Raw genomic sequence first — 21596 nt, 5'->3', positions numbered from 1 at the left:
GATAAAAATGTATAAGTTATTAAAGAGGATTCTATAAGATTGATACAGGAAATTTTTCAATACATGATAAGTTATGAGAGAAGAAGGAGTCAACCTTCTTGGAAGTTGCTTATGATGTGGTGTGAAGACATAAATTTTTTTTGCTTGGAGAGTGGTGAATAATTGGAATGGAATTGACAGAGGAGGTGTTAATGCCAGGAGTAAATGGAGAGGTACCATAGGTATTATGTGAATAAGAGTATACCTCCCAATGAAGATATACTCTACAGTATATCCTCATTTCCTTGAACACCAGATGGCCAAATTTACACATGGTAATCCATATGCAGTCTGATTAAGACCTTATATAGTGGGACCATAACTCTTTATTTCTGCATGTCAAGGTCTGCATCACCATTATCAGTTGTCATGTCTTCATAATTTTAAAAATATGATCCTTAACCTTCAGGTCCTTAACTACCATAATTCTCATATTCCTCTCTTCACTTACTTTAAAACTGTCCAAAGTGTATATATATACCATCCCATTCTTTTCCTACCATATTTCCAAACCTTCCACTTCACTCTACACATTATCATTAAATATTAATATTTCTGCTTTTATTTTTATAATTTTCTTAGCTTGTTCATTACTACTACTACTACTACTAATAATAATAATAATAATAAGCTTTCCTTAGCTTGTTCATTGCAGAGTTTGGTGGATAGAAGAAGGAGAGGTGATATGATTGAGACTTTTAAGCTGTTGAGAGGTGGTTACAGGGTTGACACTGGGGAGTTCTTTTGCTTGGTTGAACAGTGTGAAGGAGTGATGACAAAGAGCCATCCCTGGAATTTACAAAAGGATACTGTGAGCAAGAGGGTGAGGAGTGGTGTCTTTGCATGGAGGGTGGTTGAGCCATGGAATGCATTGCCTGATAGAGTGGTGAGAGTGAGAACGGTCAATGAGTTTAAGGAGTGGTATGATAGACTTTGTGTTTCCTAGGAGGGACCTCCCACGATGAGTCTTGATAGACTTTGTGTTTTCTAGGAAGGACCTCCCGCGATGAGTCTTTTGATTCCATGGAGGCCTGAATAATAATAATAATAATAACCTGGTACCTGCTACCGCTTCACTGTTTGAAGAAACATGTGTTATAGCTGTTGTACAAAATGAATAAGAATTCTGCAATAGCGACTTACGGGATATTAGAATGGATGCTAAAAGAGTGCTCAGCTGAACTCGCTATTCCTTTGACCAGGCTATATAATTTGAATCTCAGAACAGGGAAGATTCAACAAGAGTGAAAAGAATGTAATGGTAATCCCATTGCAAAAGGGTGGTGCAAGGACTGATATATCCGACTATCAACCAATCAGTATCTCAGGAGTGGTGATGAAGACTTTGGAAAAGTTGGTGAGGGCTTGCATTCAGAAATGGATTGACAGAGAATCTCTATTTTGCAATGTACAGCATGGATTTACTAAGGGAAAGTCATGTTTCAGCAACTCGCTCACATTCTAATAATTACCACATTCAGTTACCACTGAGTTAGACAAGGGGAATGGATATACCATTATACTTTTGGATTTTGCTAAGACTTTTAACAGAATACAGCTTGGAACAATGCAGAAATTGGAGACTATGGGATTGGATTATGGACTACTGGCATGAATAAGAGGATGGCTGACTGACAGATATCAAAAGTCATGTACTGGAATGTGAATCTGCAAGATTCAAAGTAACCAGTGGTGTGCCTCAAGGATCCGTCCTTGGTCAATTGTTATTCAATCTGTACATTAATGATATTGAGAAGGATTTGATATGCAACATGCAACTATTTGCTGGTGGTGCAAAGATAGGTAATCAGGATGTGTAATGGGTAATCAGGAGTGCTGTTGATATGCAGTACTTGCAGAATGATTTCAACAGGCTGGAATTGTGAACATGTGAAAAAGGATGTCAGTTCACTGTTAATAAATGTGAGGTATAAATGTTAATAAATGCACTTTGGTATGATTAGATATCCATTTGTGTATTATATGAGGATGAAGTACTAGAGCTGTTGCACAAATTGAATAAGAATTCAGCAATAGGGACTGATGGGATATCAACATGTGTGTTCAGAGTAAAAGAGTGTTCAGCTGAACTGGCCATTCCTTTCACCAGGCTGTTTAATATGAGTCTCAGAACAGGGAAGATTCTGCACGAATGGAAGGAATGTATGATAATTCCATTGCACAAGGGTGGTGCAAAGTCTGATGTATCCAACTATCGACTGATTAGTATCTCAGGAATGGTGGTGGCAAAGATTTTGGAAAAATTGGTTAGGGCTCGCATTCAGAAATGGGTTAACAGTGTATCTCTACTTTGCAATGAACAACATGGGATTAATAAGGGAAGGTCATGTTTTAGCAACTTGCTCACATTCTATAGCAATGTTACCATTGAACTAGACAAGGGGAATGGATACACCATGATACTTTTGGATTTTGCTAAGGCTTTTGTTGGAATACAGCATTGCAGACAGCTGCATAATTGGAGAAAATGGGTGAAAGTTATAGAATATTAGTATGGATAAGAGGATGGCTGACTGACAGATATCAAAAAGTGGTATATGGGGGATGTGAGTCTGCAAGATTTAAGGTAACTAGTGGTGTACCACAAGGATCAGTTCTTGGTCTACTGTTATTCAATCTGTACATTAATGATATCGGGAAGGATTTGACAAGCGACATACAGATATTTGCTGATGATGCAAAGATAGGTAGGATAATCAGGAATGCTGCTGATATACAGTACCTTGCAGAATGATCTGAATAGGCTGAAATTGTGGGGATGAGAAAATGGGTGTCAGTTCAATGTCAGTAAGTGTAAAGTCATTCACTTCGGCGTGATTAGATATCCAATGTCGCATTATAATGTGGGATTAGGCTAGAAGAAACTGATGAGGCTAGGGATCTTGGGATGTTAATAGATAGGAAGTGGAAGTTCAGGGGCAAAGATTGCAAATACAACTCAAAAGATAATTGCAATGCTGAAACGAACATTCACATGTAAAGATAAAGATGTTATTTTGCCTCTTTACAAGGCCTTGATAAGACTTCACTTGGACTATTGTGCACAGATCTGGTCTCCTGGTTTCCATTGTGATTCTGATATATCGGATAGAGTACAAAGGAGAGTGTTAAAACTGATATCAGGATTGGAATATGAAGACAGATTAAGAATTTGTAGACTGCAGACACTAGCAGACAGGAGAAGGGGGGGGATATGATGGAAACTTACAAACTTCTGAAAGGATCATACAGAATTTGAATTGATGAAAATTTTCAATTTATGGAGGGTGGGGAATGGATGATAGGGCATCTTTGGAAGTTGAGAATGAAGGCTGCTAAGAAGAGGTGAGGAATAGATTTTTCTTTCATTGGGTGGTGCATGATTGGAATGGATCCATTGAATGCTGAGAGTGCAAGCAGTATGAATGAATTCAAGAATAAGTATGATAGCTGGTGTGTGTGCATGTGGCATGTAGCCTCCCCTCGATGAGTCTCTAACTCTCTGGAGGTCTCTCTTAATAATAATAATAATAATAATATTGATGGGATTAGGCTATAAGAAACTGAAAGGGCTAGGGATCTTGGAGATTTCGAGTTCTTAACTCCCTGGAGGTCTCTCTTAATAATAATAATATTGATCGGATTAGGCTAGAAGAAACTGACAGGGCGAGGGATCTTGAAGTTTTTGAGTTCTTAACTCCCTGGAGGTCGCTCTTAATAATAATAGTAATGATATTTTCATATTTTCAACAGAATTTAATCTGTATTATAATTTAAAAAAAGAATATGGATATTAAAGGATGCACAAAAGTGAACCATATAAGAAAGGAAGACATCAGGAAATAACATATTTATAACATAATAGGAAAAAATCAAGGAATATAGAGAGAAATGGAAAGAACATCTATCTAGGATGGAAAGATATTGGCTACAAAAAAGAGGTGGGTGGATAGATACAGACCAAAGGTAAGATAGAGAGAGGGAGAGGGAAGGAGAAGACCAATAACAAGATGCAAACACCGGTTAAGGCAGAACAAGCAAATGCCTAATCCTTGAAGAGAATAAGAAAAGAATATGATTTAATTTCTAGTATAAGTAATTAACATAACAAGCATTTGTATTATATAACATAAAATAATGTATCAAAATTAATTGATATGATGAATTTAATCACCCAGGAGAAACCACTACATCACTTATTATTAGCCTGAAGTAGGTTGAAATATTCAATGTCTATTCCTAGAGAAAGGCATCTGGAATATGTAAACATAAAATCAAAAAGGTATTAAAAGCCCTTAACCTATACACACTCCTGATGTACTACAGGTTTACAACCCTTTGTGAGTGATTCATTAAAAAATCATCATAAGAAAAATGAACAACAAACAAGGATTTGTTGTTATTATTATATAACTGAAAATTCACTATACTATTTTACTCTGAAAATAAATGATCACCTTTTCCCCTTTGGATCATTAGACAGTAGATCAGATATGAAATGATGTAAAGAGGGAAGAGACCAACCTGTATGAAAAGATGAAGATCATCTTAAGGCTAATGGAGGGGGGGGGGACATGCTGTAGAAATCGTCAACAGCGATTTTCAAAGAAGACTGATATTGCAACACTTGTTACAAAGTACACTATTAAAATTATATTCACAATATATTCAAATTCATAATAGTAATAATTATTAATACAGCCATGTTATCAAAAGCAATATTAATTATATTTATTTTCTTTTATAATCTAAATTATAAATTGAGATAATTATTAAAAGAGGATGACAAAATATTCAGTATAACACAGAAAGAATTCTGTAACGATTTTTGCAATTATTTTCAAACAATTTTTGATGGTTTTTTTATTTCAAATTATGAGTGTTATTACATTATAATCATCTGTACATATTTCGCTCTTTTTAATCTATAGCATTTGATAAATTTACAAAATAAGGGTAAATTAGTATTCCTTTTAAAATCCAAAACATATTTAAATATTGAAATTACCATGTGTACTTTATACCGACTCAAAATTGCTCAAATAATTAAGTGTTAACAAAGTATTTAAATACTTACAGGATTACAGTCTAGAAGCGTGTCTACTCTGTAAAGCTTCAGTGCTAGTAAGAAGAACCACATTAATTTTTCGATTAAGCCTATTATCCTGCATTGGAATACCATTTTCCTTAACACTAATACTCGGTAATGAAAGGCATCGGTTAAGGGAGAGGTGTTTAAATAGTTTTTGTTTCTGTCACATTAAATTTCTATTACTCGTATACGATCTTAAGCAAATTTGCCTTCCCGTGGTCATTTTTATTTTTGCAATAACCTTGATTTACAATACAAAATCAAAAGGAAACGTTTCATATATTGCATACACGCGCGCATGCGTTAAGGTTTTCGAACCATCGGTTGCATGCGCATTGTAGTACAAATTTCAAACAGACTGTTGAGTTGCTTGTGGACGGCAGTTCGCTGGCTGGCGGTCTCCGTGTTTTCTCACCCTGTTGTAATTTTTATCCCCCCCCCTCTCTTCCTTAAAATAAAAATTCTTTGTGCTAAAGATATGAACACCATTCAACAGTACTAGTAGTGTTCGTCCCTTAAAAGAAATTAAAGATTTTGGGAAGAATCTATCAATCTGCAGCTGTTTTTGCAACATCAAAAGAAATAAGAATTTACGAAAAGCTTAAGGGAGAAATAAATTCTAAAATCCTCTGTGTTGTTTAACGGAGTATCAAGAACTGCGGAAAAATTCAAAGCCATGATTTTGGAAGAAAAGTGGTCATATCCATATCTAACAACAGAAACTGAAGATACTCTACGAAAGTTAATTTTAGAAAAAGTAAGTTTCAACCATAAGAATTAACGCGCTGATTATAAGGTTTGATTTAATATATATTATAATGTGAATTTAAGTTACCGTGTGTTTAAATAAGACAAAAGATATTCATTATAACGGATTTGTTTCCACATATCTATTATAATGAATTTCGAATAAAATAAGTGTAATTAAACTTAAAATTCTTTGAAAATTGAATGTTAAAAATAATTTAGAAATTATTTATGCAATAATTTATAATTTAATTACCTTGAAAATAAGTTGAATTAATTGAAGTTGCAAATTATTCCGACCGGTAGTTTCAGCAGATCTTTTGTAATGAAAACTGATCAAGGTTCAGTCAGTTTGGGGAGCAAACTACAAAAGATAATTTGAAATATCAAATGCATTCAGTTTTAGTACTTTGAAGGACTCCATCTTCACTTTTTGAATATTACGAAATTTAAATCTTCTTATAAGTTATCATTACATAAATATTTAAATTTTATTCCCTTACATAAAACTTATCAGAAAGGTAACTCTTGAACAATGTTTCTTAAACTTTTTGAGACAGAGGAACCCATATATATATTTTTTTTTCTTTCGTGGAAACCCCCCCTCCCCCATTACATGCAAAATATATTAATGAATTATTTGCCGTTATTTATTAGCAACAGTGTGAATGATGTTTTCGTTATTTTGATTTCAAGAAGTGCACATGCTCGGTGCCATTTCGAATATATATATATATATATATATATATATATATATATATATATCACTATTCTGTGTTCTGGATGTTACGTTGCTCCAATGATGCAAAAACCGGAAATTTCTTCGGAGTTCTTTCTCTGAAGCCGCTTGTGTTTCCTGGAAAAGCAGTACGTTGATATCCCTCTTAGAAGAAATCTGGAGAAGTATTTGTAAGTAGTTCACTCTGCTATTAATTGAAGAATTCGGCCAGAATAGCATTTTTTTTTTTTTTTTGGTTAAACAGTCTCCAAAAGGATGGTACCTTTAACCTCTTGACACTGCATGATAACAGCGGAGATTCTTGAATAGACTGGCAACCAGTTTCGCTCTAGCTCATTTAGCGTTACCCACTTTTCACCACGAAGAGGCAAGCCAGAATTACACCTCTATCTTAATGAAGAAAACAGGATATTGAGGATATTCAGTTGTTTGCTGATGATGCTAAGCCGGGGAGAGAAATATTTGATAATGGTATATAGATACATGGCAATATGATATAGACTGGCAGTGTGGGTGAAGGATAATGTTTGTCAATTTAATGTTGCAAAATGTATGATTATGCACTTCGGGTTGAACAGAGTACATGCTATGTATTACACTGATGGTATTGGATTGAAGGAAATCGGCGAAGTTGGGGATCTGGGTATTATGGGGGACACAGAGTTGAAGTTCAGAGGGCATGTTACAAAAGCTGGCAAAATAGCTCATAGGATCACTTGGATGTTGAAGAACACACTGAAGAGCGGTTATTTTACTTTTACCTCTTTATAAGCTAATGATTCTGCCGCATCTTGATTAATGTGCTCAGATTTGGTCACCTGGATTTCTTCGGAATGAATGAGTTTAACGCAAGATATGATATGTGTTGTGTGAATATCGGTTAGTGTGGGTCTCCCGAGATAAGTCTTCTGACTCCATGAAGATACCCGCAATCTTTGTTTAGCAAATGATAAAGTTTATCATCATCATATATACAGATTATTAACAAATATACAATTAAAATATTAGATTATTACATTTTCTGTTCACTCCAAAGATTCAGCACAAAATGCCAAGTTTTTTTTATTTTTAATTACGTGTTTACGAGTGAAATCTTTTTTTACAATAAGTGATTTTGTTTTTCATTTTTAATAACAATGGTTCTATATGCGGTATAATACAATTGCATGCATCCTAGAAGCTTGTGTTAAGCTAATCTGAGGATATCATTTATTGTATATTAATTTGTTGCTTTGTTGGTAGTTCAAATATATACCTCTGCATCAGCTTGAGAACACAGACACACACGATACTTAATAATTTCACGGTACATCACTGAACTGGAATCCTGAACTAGTACAGTGCTTTGGTCTGTAAGCATAATCAACAGACCTAATGCGAAGCACTGCACTAGCTCATACTTCCAATTCTATGGTTAATAATAAAATGTATATTTTGGTTTTTTGATATAATAACAACACTATTTTTGTTTTGTTTTTTTATGTATAAGCAGCAGTAATAATAATATTACAAATAATAAAGTAATGTAACTGTTCTGAGCCTGTGTAGCTCAGTGGATGTGGCGTTTGCACACCACAGCACATGACCGCACGAAGAAAGACTTGCTTTCAAATTGGCAACTAGAGGAAATTTTTCTAACCCTTTTTTTTCGACCGGTTAGTCGATCTCTGGCACGGGCAAGCGGTTTTTTTTCCCTAAAACTCGGGTTTTTCGTCCCGTAAACTCAAGCAAATCGACTAGAACTCACATTATTTCAGACATTAAATATATTGTATTTGGGTTAGACGGCACTTGTTGAGCCGTCTCTCTTCGCTGCGTGCCACTTAATTAGTGATAGCCTTTGGCCAGGCTATTTCTGATTGGGTACCAGTGGAGACTGAACTGCTCACTCAGTCCCCAGAAGTTAGTAGGGCTAAAACGGCCTCGCCTACTCCCTATATACGGGAATAAAAGGCGTTAGCTTTTTCCCCCCCAGAAACTACATTTGATTCAAGTTATAAATGTCTATATACTCTGGGGAATCCCTACAGTACATACTGATAGCAAAAATTCACTTAATACACTCCAGACATATCAAGTTTTACTGTACTTTTACATAACGTGCCCAACGAAATTTCGCTACGAACTTTTCATATATATATTATTGTATTCTGTAGGGTGCCCATCCTTCCCGTTTTCATAAAAATTGTCCCGGGGTTCCCCAGACATGCTTTTGGGACGCTGATATGTTCCTTTTTTCAAGATGAAATGTTTTCATCGACATTTATAAAACAAACAACTGCCAGAGTAATAGAATATTATGACATTCAGATAACTTTCAATTCATGTATAGATTTATTTATATTATCGAAATGTTAGTCTCTTTTCTTTTCTTTCTTGTAGTTTACCAACATTTGCATAATGAAAACATTCGTTTTGATAATATGAAAACCGCTGCTGAATTTATTTTGGCACTATCTGGTTCCATTGCTTTCATAAACTCAGGAAAATCATCTGTTCATTCCTTTGAAATAGGTTTTTATAATTATTAATTTTACTGTGTTAATACGCGATCTATTTTGTTTTTCACGAGTTGCATCAACCACAACAACAAAATTCCAAGAAACAAACTGATGGGACTTCAAACGGTAAATTTTGATGTATTTGTTATGTATTTTACTTTTAAATTTTCACTTTCTTATTTAATGCTAGGTTAATTTTCATCTTTATTTACTATTTATCGATGTTTAATTATTATTGCTTGATTAGCTGCTACAAACACACAATTACTTTACATTTTTAATGTAACTGACGAACCAAGGTACATTTTTCAATAACTAATTAATTGGTATTAACTGTTTTTATAGTCAAAATAGCGAATTCAAATTCCTATTCATAACTCAACTCATGCTCAAAGAGTAATTTTTTCCCTTTCTTTTTTGTTCTTTGTAACAGCCGTTCCTCTGATAAATTTCCTAGGGTAAATCTGCTGGGAGGGAAGGTCTCCATGTCAACGTTTCTCCTGAAAATTCCATCCATGGTTCTAAGGTATATTACCTTGATCACCTTGATGGACCTGTGATTCCAGTTAGGATTTCTCCATGACTGCAGGTCGTAAAGAGTCCAGCTATTCTGTTGAGCATTTCTTCTCCATTTTCTTCCAACTTTTTTGATCATTGGATCTTCCTACCTTAAGGCCGGTCTTCCAGATTTCCTTTTGGTATATCTAATGTATATACTTTGAACAAACTCTCTGTCTTGGATTGTCATTAAAAATAATACATAGAATGAATGTTAGAGGTAAAAGAACTCCACCTACTCTCTCTAAAAGATATTTTGAGGATTTATTTTTATTTTTTTTATTTATTTATGTTGTATCTCATGGATCTCGAAATGGTAACTTTTTGTTATTTTCACTTCGGTTGCTAAACACTATAATCCCTCCCCCCTCTTCAGTGTGTGACTAATGTTTGAACGTCACTTCAACAGAGAAAATTATTAGAAATAAAAAGTATAGATAGCTTTAATATTTGATATGAGAAGTTCATGAAACTAACTAGAAGAAATTTTGCTGCTTAAGTATGTATGCAGTAAACTTTATTAGCCATAATCACATTTTTTTTTTTTAGAAGAAGAAGAAAAAAAAAAAGAGTAGAAATGCCAAAGAGAACGTTGCCCTTTGCAATGCAATGCAACATACGCGCTTTTGAGCGTCTCCGTACCGCAATTGGAAGAATGTTACGCCAGTCGATTGGAAAAGGCTTAAGTTCGATTCTCGTCGTGACGAGAGGAATCTTTATATGAGTTGTTTTCAATTACCTCGTTGGTATGTGTCAGACAAGATGGTCAGAATTCGAGAATTAACAACGGATTATCAATATTATTTAGGTACTCCAAGGAGTGCAAGAATGGTTTGGTTTCCTTATTCAAAAGAATATTAAGCACAGTGTCATAGACTTTAAATCTGTGAATAGTAGACTTGCAGTAGTAAGATTAAAGATAAACTACTAAATATATCTATAATACAAGTTATGCACAACAGCCAAATAATGATCAGAAAGTGAATCTCTTTTTGACCTAATCAATAACTTGATCTGTGAAACACCTAAGAAAGGCTTTCTAATAGTGTAAGAGGAATGTAATGGAAGAATTAGAACAGATTCAGGAAGAAAATAAACTTTCTTCTTTGTTGGTCCTTTTAGAATAAAATAAACAAATGACGAGCATGAAACAGATAGAATTTGCTTCGCAGAATTCTCACTATAATCAACACACTTTTCCCACATAAGAATTAACGAAATTGAACCTGTCTCTCCCCAAATGGAAGAACCCAGAACCTGACTGTACTTATAAAAATTAAATATGAAATATATAAATTTAGCAAGAATTAGATCCTTCCCAGGTGCTGACATTGGAAGTGATCCTGATTTTGTCAGAGCAACATTTACGTTGAAATATGGACTTAGAACTACAAGTAAAATAAGAAGACAAAATTTTAACCTTATGCAAATCAAATCACACACCACTAAAGAAATGTTTAAAGCAGATATTTCTTCTCCTCTTCCCACAATTCCTATCTACTCTCTTGATCCTGATGCTTCTTGCCAAAAGTTTTCACTGACAATCATTGAAGCAGCTGAAAATATCCTAGGAAAAGATATATATCAATAAATCTTGAATTTCCCAAGAAATACTAGAGCTTTTTGAACAGTACAGAAGATTAAGACCAATTCGGAACCTGGAGAAGAACGAACAGTATAATCATCTGAATAGACAGATTAAAAAGGAGACAGAACCTGTAAAATCAAGTGGTTATCCAGAAAATGCAAGGAAACTAAGAATTATCTTCAAAAGAATAACTACATAAAGCATCAAAAGATATATTTCGGTGATTACACCACATTTTTTTATTATTCAGTTATATAAAACACTGAAATAATAGTTCCCGACAAGTTTCGTAAATCGTAGGATTTACATCTTCAGGGTGTAAATAGTATAACTTAAAGTTTAAACAAGAGAATTAATAAATACAAATCATAACCGCCTGGCTATTCATAAAACTCAAATAACAGAATGCAGATATATAACGTTATTGACGTTGAACAATACTGGACGATGTCACGTGTTCTTGTTCTCGTTCATACAGTCCGAGCTCAGATTGAGGTAGATTTTTTATTAGAGCTGACCACACTTGATGGAGAATTAAACCTTGATTTTTATTGCATTGGGTTGGGTTTTTTAGCATATTAGCAGCTTCTTTAAATTTTCTTATATAACTGTTGTTTTCTATGTATGACATCGTCGTTTTATGCCAAAACTCGAAACCAAGTCTCCTTCGTGGTCGAGCGCCGTGGTGTGCAAACGCCACATCCACTGAGCTACACAGGTTCTAAGAAATATATATATATATATACATACCTCCCTCGATGAGTCTTTTGACTCCTTGGAGGCCTGAATAATAATAATTATTGAAATTCGGTTGAAGAGAGTTAGCATTTCAACTCATTTGTTGGCTATGCTTTTATCTTTCGGTCGCGCGATCTTTTGTTAATATCGCACCACCCATTATGCACGTCTTAATAACCTGCCATTGCTGTCTGTTTCGCGTTAGGCTTAATTACCGTAAAGGGAGAAAAGTCACAAAACAGAAAAAATATTCCGGGTCCAGTGCATAAAAAAGTTTCGGGGCTCGGCCCCGGAGAGCCCTGGCTGAATTTAACTACTGATTTTTAGACATCTTACTCTCGTGAACTGAAGCAAAAATGGAATTAAGTTTTCAGACTTTCAAGCTGTATTTGGGGGGGGGGGAGTATAGCAGACCATATACAGGGGGACCATAATTAAAGAGAGGTGTTCAGAGCCCATGTAACAAAAAAAATTATTAGACGAAATTCAATCAAACTTGGGGTAAGTACACCTCGAACATCGGGTTTTGATTTACAGGAGATAAAAAATAATACAAAATTCTGCCAGCAGGGAACATTTGGCACTATAAGCCAAATTATAGTGCCAAATTCGCGTAGTTGGGGATTAATTAAACAGTAATTGCTAGAAGAAACATAACAAATCAATTTTTGTGTTCGTAAAACTTACAGATGTGGTTTAATATGTCCTCCTTTCAAATGTTCTAAGAACTCCATTCTGTGAATGACATTTTCTACAGCGGAACTCAACAGATCTGCATTGATTTGCCTCACATGCTGCGTTATTCTGTCTTTCAAGGTTGCTAAATCAGAAACATGTCCTTCATACACCACTCGTTTCAGTTGACCCTACACCAAAAGTAACAGGGGATTGAGATCAGGAGAATATGGTGGTCATGCTGTGGGAAATGCACAACTAATCACTCTGTGTTCTGTGAAGTGTTTTCGTAACATTCGCTGTACCAGCAATCCAATGTGAGGTGGTGCTCCACCCTGCATGAATAGGTAGAGTCAAGGCATCTTCACTGCCACAGTGGTGGAACAACAAAGTTGCGCAGCATCTCTCAGTAACCGACAGCAGAGATGGTACAAGTCACTGGTCCTGTTGGGCTAAGTTCTTCGAAAAAGTACGGACCGATAATAAACGATGCAGTGAAACCACACCACGCTGTGCCTTTCGGTGAGTGTAAAGGGGTTTGATGGACACATGAGGGTTATTCGCAGCCCAAATGCGGCAGTTGTGTGAGTTAACACTACCGTTCAGATAAAAATGTGCCTCATCACTCCACAAGGTCTTCCATGGCCATGCATCACCCACCTCCCTCCGAGCTAAGAACGTCAGGGCAAACTGCAATCGAGTTTCTCATCACCATAAAACAAAGCTTGAGTGTGGGAGATATTATAAGAGAAAAATCTCAACATTTGATGCACAATTTTCCACACAGTTGAGTATGGCATGTCCAGTTGCCTTGATATTGCCAAAGCACTGCTGGACCCTTGTGCATTATTTATTCCGTGTTCCACGGAATGAATAACGTTATTATTCCTCAACAAGTTTATGGATCATTTCTCAACAACTTGACCAAGATGCAGTTGCATCTTGGTCAACTTGTTGAGGAAAAATCCGTTTGCGCCCTCGTCCTGGCCTCACTGCTAAAGATCTGCTATTTTCAAATCGTAAAATCGTTTTTCTAAATTTGTTATTGTCATTGGATCTTTTTTCTTATCCTTCAAACGTCCGAATTCTCGAAGCGCGGCATTAGCGTTACCGCGTTGTTGATAGTAGAGCTTGACTAGCAACGCACGTTCCGGTAAGATGAGATCAATATCAATTCAATCTTATCAGAATGACGCAAATCCGTTTCGGTCCTTATATCCACCAGCTTGTCAGTAAAAGCTGTGCATTACGCTATTCTAGATCCAATTTTCCGCTAGTTGCAGAATTTTGTACTTTTTTTTCTGTAAATCAAAACCCCATGTTCCAGAGTGTACTTACACCAAGTGTGGTTGAATTTCGTCCAATACATTTTTAGCTAAAGAGCTCTGGACACCTCCTCTCTCTAATTATGATCATCCTGTATTTACACTCCATATTATTGGGAAAAAAATACATAGAACATAATAAAAGTAATGTGCCATAATTTTATTGATCTACAGAAAGATTTCGATTCTGTTTAGCATTGCCCTTTTGAAATATCCACAGCATTAAGGCATTGATAGCAAAATAATACGCCTGACTGATTCTCTTTATTCATCTTCTGAAGTAAGTAGTGAGTGACCAGTGGAGTGAGGCGTGACACTGGAGTGCCAACAACAACAACGTTACTGGCTTGCTGGGTGAAGCATAAAATGCTTTTTGTTTTCCCCTTTGTCTGTGTCGAGAAGCTTGATGGGGGAGGGGGTGAGCCTTATGCTCGCACTATGTGAACTATGGAGTTAGCTCTGTTCTGCTGAGAGCAGCATTGCCTTGGGTCTTTTATGTTTGTGATAGTCATGTTCACTATAACTGGAAGCTTGTCTGATTAGTGGGTTGGGATGAGCGTGTGCCTTGCTGAAGAACTTTTCCGCATGGTCATGAAGGAGAGAATGAATGTCTCTGGGTTCCGGTTTCTCTGTGGATCTGCATGTTTCTGACGAACCATGGGGCGTCCAAAATCATCCGCAGGCATTTGTTTTGTATCCTCTGTAGTTTCAGGATGTTAGATTTGGATGTGTGACTCCATGCTGGGAATGCATATGTGATTACTAGTCATATTACCATCTGATATAGTAACGGCTTGTTGCGTGTATCTAATTTGCTGTTGCAGTTGACCCTAACCTATAGCTATGGTTCTGGATGTCTTTGTGCCTATGAGCTTGATGTGGCTGTTGAAATTTAGCTTTTTGTCTAGCTGTACTCCAAGATATTTGGTTTCTGTCTGCCATGGTATCTTTTTTCCGAGGAGTTGAATGTCATCTTGGATGAAGGCTTTGCGTCTGGCGAATAGTATAGCTGAGCTTTTGACGGGGTTTACTTGTATCCTCCAGTCCGAGAACCATTTCTCTAGCTTTGTGATGGTGTCCTGGAGACGACTGATCGCCAGGTGTGGGTGGAGAGATCTAGTCATTATGGCTGTGTCATCAGCATATAGGGCTGTGATGATAGTCCTCAGGTTCTGTGGAATGTCAGCCACGTAGATTGTGAAAAGAAAAGGAGCCAACAGGGATCGCTGTGGTACTCGTGCCATGATTTGGCACCTAGTTGAGATGGTGCCATTTATTTTTATCTGCATGGATCTGTCAGTGAGGTACGATTTTATTAGACGGGTAAGGTTTGTTGGAATGTTGGCCTGAATGAGTTTGTAGAGTAATCCTTGATGCTATACCTTGTAAAAGGCCTTGGTAATATCCAGAAAGACTGCCGCTGTGTGAAGGTTCCAGTTGTATCCTTGAATGATATATTCTCCACTAGTCGGTGTATTTGTTACACTGTGCTGTGTACATGGCGGAAGCCAAATTGTTCGTTTGGAATTATTCCTAATTGGTCTGATGTTTCTTGTAGTCTTGAGAGGATGATTTTTTCAGCAATCTTTCCTAGGTTGGAAAACAGGCTTATCGGACGGTAGCTTGGCTGAAGTTGTGGATTGTTTCCTGGCTTTTTTATTGGTATGATGTCAGCTGTTTTCCATGCAGTGGGGAAGTGTTGTATCCTCAGTATTGCATTGGTTATGTTAACCAGGTGCACAATAGCCTTTCGAGGAAGTAGTTTATCTGGACCTGGAGCTTTTTTGTTGTTTATATGTTTTATGATGTTGGTTATTTCCATTGGAGTAGTGGGGGTGATGCTGTCTGGTTTGTCTGTGGTCTGTCTTAAGGTACACTTGACCTGTGGGTAATGTTTATGCTATCATATGATGGGCTGCATTGTTTTTCTAGTTTTTCTGCTATTGCTTCTGCTTTTTCTGTATCAGTGTGCACCGTTCCATGTGCAGTTTGCATGGGGGTAGAGGATTGTATTTGGTTCGCAGGATCTTCAGAAATTTCCATATTGTGTGATCTTCTGGGTTGAGTGATGACAGTTTATTGTCCCAATCCTGATATTCCTGTGGTTTTGAAGTGCTTTTCTAACTTGTTTGTTCAAGTTATTCAGTGTTTTCTTATCCTGTGGGGCTCTTGTGTTGTGGTATCTTTTTTCCTGGCTTTGTTTTTTGTTCTGATGAGGTCCATGATGTTTTCTGGGAGCCGTCTGGTTGGATGATTGGTTGTGTTTTTGGTGACTAATTCTAGTGCTTTTTTGATATGGTTTGTTTGATTGCTTACTGCTTCATCTATTTCTTCTTTTTTGTGGATGATGGGTACTGGGCCAATGTATTCTGGTAGGATTTTGGCTAGCCTATCCTATGATATGGAGGTGTGCTGGGGCCAGTTGGTCTTGCGTGCCAAGTTTGATCAGGATTGGGTTGTAGTCAGATGATAATTCATTGATCATCTCTAGTTGGTATTGATAACTGATGTTTCTAAGGATAGCTATGTCAAGCACATCTGATCTGCCATGAGGGCTGTAATGAGTGTGCTCATTGGGTCTTGCTACCACAACTGAGTTATGTGTTGAGTAGTTGTGTAGTATGCGTCCACTTCTGTTGTTGGTGGTGCTAAACCAGGCTGTGTGCTTGGCGTTTAAGTCTCCTGCTATGATGGTGGGGTCTGTGGTGCCAAGGACAGCATCCAGATCTGTTGTAAGTAAACGGTTGCTTCGTGAGTTGTAGGCAGCATATATCTTGAGGCTTCCTGCGTTGCTTGTGTGGACTTGTATTCCTGTAATTTCCAGGTTGGTAGTCTGTGGGTAGGATATGGCGTTATGGTGGAAGTACGGTTTGATATAGATGGAAGTGCCTCCCCCCCTCTGGTGCTGATTCTATCGGTTCAGTACATTGTGTATCCTCTCACCTTTGGGTTGTTAGAGGGTCTCAGATGGGTCTCGTTGATTAGTATTATGTCAGGGTTGTATCTGAGTGCAAATTCCTGTAGTTCTAGTGTTTTGCCGGAGAAGCCGTTGCCATTCCAGGCTGCAATTAGAAGCGAGTTGGGTTTTACTTTTGTTTTATTCATTGTTGAGTGCTGTCAGTATGGAATGGGTTCCTTGCAGGAATCTCTTTGTGGAGGATGGAGTTGGATTTTGTTCTGCTGAATTCCTGCAGCATAGCGGCTAGCGAGGCAGTCAGTATTGCTGTGATGTTGGAGACTATTTGGTTTCTTTGTATTGTGTCCTTTGGGTAGGCTGCTTCTGCATAGGTCTTGGTGGGAGGTTGAACCCTTTCCTGACTTTTGTGGATAGGGTTTTGTTGATTTGATGACTGTGCAGCTGAGATGCTTTGAGTGGCCCAGATTGGGGGAGGTTGGATGGGTATTGAAGTTCCGTGGTTTCTGGGGTGGTGGTTGCATCCTTTGTAGTTTGCTGGGTGAGGACCTCCACAGTTGGCACATTTGGCTGGTGTGGTTCTTGGTTTTGTGCACAATGGTTTGATGTTTCTCACCACACTTCAGGCATCTGAACTCGGCTTTGCATAGTCTTTAGGCATGGCCAAACTTTTGGCAACGATGGCATTTCCCTTTTCCTGAGTGGTTACTGGAGTGCCGTTTATTACCAATTTTATTTAACTACTTCCTCGAAGAAGACGTAAGTGAAAGCATGGAGAAATGCAATGTTGGAGTCACAGGAGGAAGAAGAAGAAGAATAAACCATCTAAACTTTGCTGATAATATTGAGCTCCTAACAGAAAACAAATCAAATCTTCAAGAAATCACCACAAAGTTAGCTCATACTCTTAAAATGTATAGCTTAATCATAAGTGCCCAAAATTCAAAAATAATAAGAAATGTCTGTTTCTGACCATGAAGGAAGTGCTGTGGCAGAAGCGGAGAAAATCCTACTAGTAAATCTATAGAAAAAGTTGGTCAGTTTTCAAATACCTAGGCCAAATCTTTAATAAAGATTTGGCCTAGGTATTTGAAACAATTACAAACAGGTTATGTCTTATTGATACACTAGTTAATTCAGTACTCCGATACAGAATGAAACTTCAAAAAAAAAAAAATCAGCTAACGCCTTTTTATTCCCGTATATACAGGGAGTAGGCGAGGCCGTTTTTTTAGCCCTATCTTACTTTTTTGGAGACTGAGTGGGCAGTTCAATCTCCACTGGTACCCAATGAGAGATAGCTGGCCCAAGGCTATCACTAAAGCAGCACGCAGTGAAGAGAGACGTTTCTACAGGTCCCGCCATCTCGTGGTCCCTAACCCTAACACTCATATTTAATGTCTGAAATAATGTGGGTTCTACGGTCGATTTTCTTGAGTTTACGGAATGAAAAACCCGAGTTTCCGGGAGAAAAAACCCGCTTGCCCGTGCCAGAGATCGACTACTCGAAAACCGGTCGAAAAAAAGGCTTAGAAAAATTTCCTGTAGTCGCCGACTAGACTCGAAACCAAGTCTTCCTTTGTGCGGCCAAGCACCGTAGTATGCAAACGCCACATTCACTGAGCTACACAGGCTTAATCTTGGATCCTTTTAAAAGAAGATGAAAACTAATACATTTATTCCAGCGATGTTCCAGCGCCATTATCCCTAAGTACAATCGTTGCTGGCATATGAAATGAGGTGCTATAGACGTCGCCTAGAGATTGCACACACTTATCACAAATTCTATCGTAAGGATTGACATCATAACAAAAATTCGAAGGAAACAACTCATCTGCTTGGTCATATCAACAGATCTACACACACACACACACACACACACACACACACACACACACACACACACACACACACACACACACACACACACACACACACACACACACACACACACACACACACACACACACACACACACACACACACACACACAAAAAAAACCGCAATAAACTGGACAGACAATATAAAAAATAAATGGACACATGCTTCATTTACGGAACTGAAAGCTTGCTGATCGAGTACTGGCTGGAAGATTTCTGTTAGAAATATTGCCTGATATCTACTCAACGACCCTCACAATAATAATAATAATAATAATAATAATAATAATAATAATAATAATAATAATAATATTTAATAAATAAATAAATAAAACATGCAAGGGAAAAAACCCAGCATACTTCAGAAATAAATAACGTATCTCACTAGTAGAAATATTAAAGGAGAGGAGCAGGAATTAAATTACGGAAAAATTCTTTTCGTAAAAACAGTTTTATGGATACTTTTTTTTTTTACATACTTTTAAACTTTTTTTTTTTTGTTTACACACATTTATTAGATCGGTAATGCAATTGCCGTAAATCTGTTCAATCGTTATGCTACTGGAGCAAGTAAAACGCGGTAGAATCAGAAGCGACAAACGCTTTTTATGATTGGTTCCTTTAACAGTTTGAACACATCTAAAGTAATATCCAATTTAAATGTTTATAGTGTGCTTTTGTAAGAGAATGCCATATCTCTTAAATTCTGAAGACATAATCAGATACTATTTCCCATTCGTAAGTGAATAAAGTCAACCCAAATATAACAATGTAGTACCATACTTTTTCCACAGGACAGACAATGCATGAAAGCCGCAACAAATTAGGCATAAATCGGAAACAGAACAAGCAGGCGTGCATGATATTAAACTATATTACTATATTAGAGCCTTTCAACTGAATGTGAGTTATCCGATCTCATACCGTGTTGGCAGGGTTTCTCCTCCCGGAGACTTGGGTTTTTCATCCCATGAACACACATATCTATAGACATAAAATAACTACTATTAGAGGTATGCAGCAGAGAAATAGCAGGCTATATTAAATTGCCTAAAACTCCTACTCAGTGTAGCCCAACCCGCCTGGACGGAAGAGAATTGGATCAAGTGATATATTATTGTCTGATTTTAACAAAAATTAAAATTTAATGGGCATTTTTCCCCCTCAAAATTAATTCTTCCGTTCCCGAGTTTTTATTTTGAAGATCGGACATGAGGAAGCTATGAGAGTCAAAGAAGTGCAGCCGGAAGATATAATTACAAACGCGTCGAGAGAAAAATAATCAGCTGTTCTCGCAGTCTCAAACATGTTCCGTTTTATCTTAGATTACCAACTCCCTCCCTTGCCTTCGGCCGTTATCAAATGCTTGAAAGATATAGCATTTCATTTCGAGATTCATGTAACAAAATATTACTAACAGAGTCGACTCGACAAGCTATAAAGAGGTGCTGATTTCTTCATTTTACTCATCCCGCAAAACTGGCAAACTGGGCAGAATAACGCAGGCGCAATTCGTTTTTTCATCTAACAATGAAAAAACGAATTTATAATTTCAAAATTATTTTTATTTTTCAACATAATCTCCCTTAAGACTAATACATTTATTCCAGCGATGCTCCAGCGCCATTATCTTGTCCCTGTAGTGGTTCTCAGTAAGATCTACAAAATACCCCTCTACAGTTGCAATCACCTCTTGATTCGAAGAAAAACGCTAACTAGTGAGGAAGAGTTTTAGTTCTGGGAATAGATACAATTCAGAAGGAACCAAAACTGGGGAATATGGTAGATGTTCCAACAATTCATAGTGCATATTCCTTAATTTTCCCATTGCCAAAAAACCTTTGGGGCAGTGCATTGTCCTGATGAAAGATTATTTTTTTTCTGCAAACCGGGTCTTTTCTCACGAATTTTTTCGTCTATTCTGGTTAAAAGATCGGAATAATATTCCCGGTATTGCTTTATCCCTTTCCAGGTAATTAATAAACAAAATGCCTTTAACATCCCAAAACACCGATGCCATGATCTTTCCTGCTGATGGAACTGAACAACTGGCTTCTGTCCACTGTTTTGACTGCTGTTTGGATTCTGGTGTGCAATGGTGAATCCAAGTCTCATCCATAGCAATAAATCGATGCACAAAATCAGTTTTATTCTTGTTAAAACGCTCCAAGCACTGTGCAGAGATTTTCATACGAGTGCGTTTTTGATCTGCTGTGACAAGCGCGGCATCCATCTTGCGCAAAGCTTTTTCATTTGCAATTTTTCATGCAAAATATACCCTACACGTTCTTTAGAAATGGCTATAGTCTCAACAATTTCACGCACTTTGACTTGCTGGTCATCCAATACCATATCGTGTACGTGATCAATGATTTCTGGTGTTGTTACACTTTTTGAACGTCCTTCATATGGATCATCTTCAAGGCTGGTACGGCCACGTTTAAACTCGGCAGCCCATTTCTTAACTGTCGAAAACGAAGGAAGGAGAAGAGTGCCATCATCATTTATGAACTTCGAATGAATTTCTTTTGGCGTTAAACTTTCTTTTACAAAGAATTTTATAACCGCACGATATTTAATTTTATCCATTTCAAGGGATACAGACAACACTTTTGCTTCAGACAGCTGTATAAAACAAACTACTTGATAAAATAACTTGCAATTTCACAATGATGCTTATGACAGATGTACCAACTTCGAAAAAATAAAATCGTGCCGATAGTATTGCCATCTATGGTCGAGGAAGAGAACTTTTCAGACCAGCCTCACTGCTTAGATTGTAATTCAAAACAATCGAAAT

General features: G+C 37.0%; 1 protein-coding gene across 1 annotated transcript in view; it reads left to right on the top strand.

Annotated features, from left to right (window-relative positions):
• Positions 1-5561: 5561 nt before the first annotated feature.
• The window catches only part of LOC150108409 (cilia- and flagella-associated protein 276-like), a 66438-nt gene continuing 50403 nt past the window's right edge, over positions 5562-21596 (top strand). Inside the window, exon 1 of the mRNA XM_090415827.1 lies at positions 5562-5888. Within this exon, the coding sequence (XP_090271953.1) occupies positions 5808-5888 (81 nt within the window). The 5' untranslated portion in view covers positions 5562-5807. The remainder of the gene's footprint in view (positions 5889-21596) is intronic.

Source organism: Typopeltis vanoorti, chromosome 3, assembly GCF_054136105.1.
Source record: "Typopeltis vanoorti isolate ZY-2024b chromosome 3, IOZ_Tvanoo_1.0, whole genome shotgun sequence".
NCBI classification, from domain to species: domain Eukaryota; kingdom Metazoa; phylum Arthropoda; class Arachnida; order Uropygi; family Thelyphonidae; genus Typopeltis; species Typopeltis vanoorti.
Note: the sequence above shows the minus strand (reverse complement) of the source record. Positions and strands in the feature narration are given on the sequence as shown.